This window comes from Geospiza fortis, unplaced genomic scaffold, assembly GCF_000277835.1.
Source record: "Geospiza fortis unplaced genomic scaffold, GeoFor_1.0 scaffold190, whole genome shotgun sequence".
NCBI classification, from domain to species: domain Eukaryota; kingdom Metazoa; phylum Chordata; class Aves; order Passeriformes; family Thraupidae; genus Geospiza; species Geospiza fortis.
Genome location: NW_005054328.1, coordinates 4,677,732 through 4,678,598, shown reverse-complemented (window position 1 = coordinate 4,678,598; position 867 = coordinate 4,677,732). Strand labels below are relative to the sequence as shown.

The 867-nt window shown below is 35.5% G+C and overlaps 1 protein-coding gene across 1 annotated transcript in view; it reads left to right on the top strand.

Annotated features, from left to right (window-relative positions):
* The window catches only part of ME1 (malic enzyme 1), a 155,735-nt gene that overhangs the window by 65,845 nt on the left and 89,023 nt on the right, over positions 1–867 (top strand). The window contains exon 6 of the mRNA XM_031057147.1: positions 1–98. Within this exon, the coding sequence (XP_030913007.1) occupies positions 1–98 (98 nt within the window). The remainder of the gene's footprint in view (positions 99–867) is intronic.

Below are 867 nucleotides of genomic sequence, written 5' to 3'. Positions count from 1 at the left end.
GCATTCCTGTTGGTAAACTGGCACTTTATACAGCATGTGGAGGAGTAAAACCTTATCACTGTCTACCAGTGATGTTGGATGTGGGAACAGACAATGAGGTAACTCCTTTTCTGAAGTGTAGTGAGGGGTTTTTGTTACAATGCTGGCTTGATTCTGTGCAAACTAAAAAGTCATAAGGAAAATGTCTCATCCTAATATACAGTGTAGATATACTCATCCTAATGTGCAGTGTAGACTGTTCTGTAATGTTTATGTAATTAAGGACACTGTTGTGCTTCATACACTGTACATGTTAAAATATGGTGTAGGAAATTTGGTCTCAAGAAGAGGAAGATGATAGAGTTAAAAATATAATTCAAGACAGTGTTCTTTCTCCAGTTCTGTCACAGAACTTCTCTACAGTAATTTTTTGATATGAACTTTGAATTCAGATTCAGAATAACTATTTCATTTTGGCGAAATGCTTGAGGCTGTAGTCTGATCTGTGCTGGTAAGGGGTGTCTATGTAATTCAGTTGTATGTTCCCTTTAGTTATAAAAAGCACTGTAAATTTTTCCAAGTGCGGTTCTAGTGCTTCAAGTAGGTGGACCTTACCCTCTTTAACTTGGCTTCCCATTTGTGTGAAATTCAGAGATTTAAACTTGTCGAGAATTGACTCCCTTCTTTACAGTACTCTTGAGATTACTGGTTAATTACTTGGCCTTTTGTGGGAGTCTGAAAGAATATTGCAATACTTGAAGACTCTGAATGATGTCAAACTAAAAAGAAAACCACCTGCAATGTATTTACGCTTTTGTAGAAGTAAATATATTGTATTATAAGTGATACATGTGTTAAACTTTATGCATGATAAATGTACTAGAGATT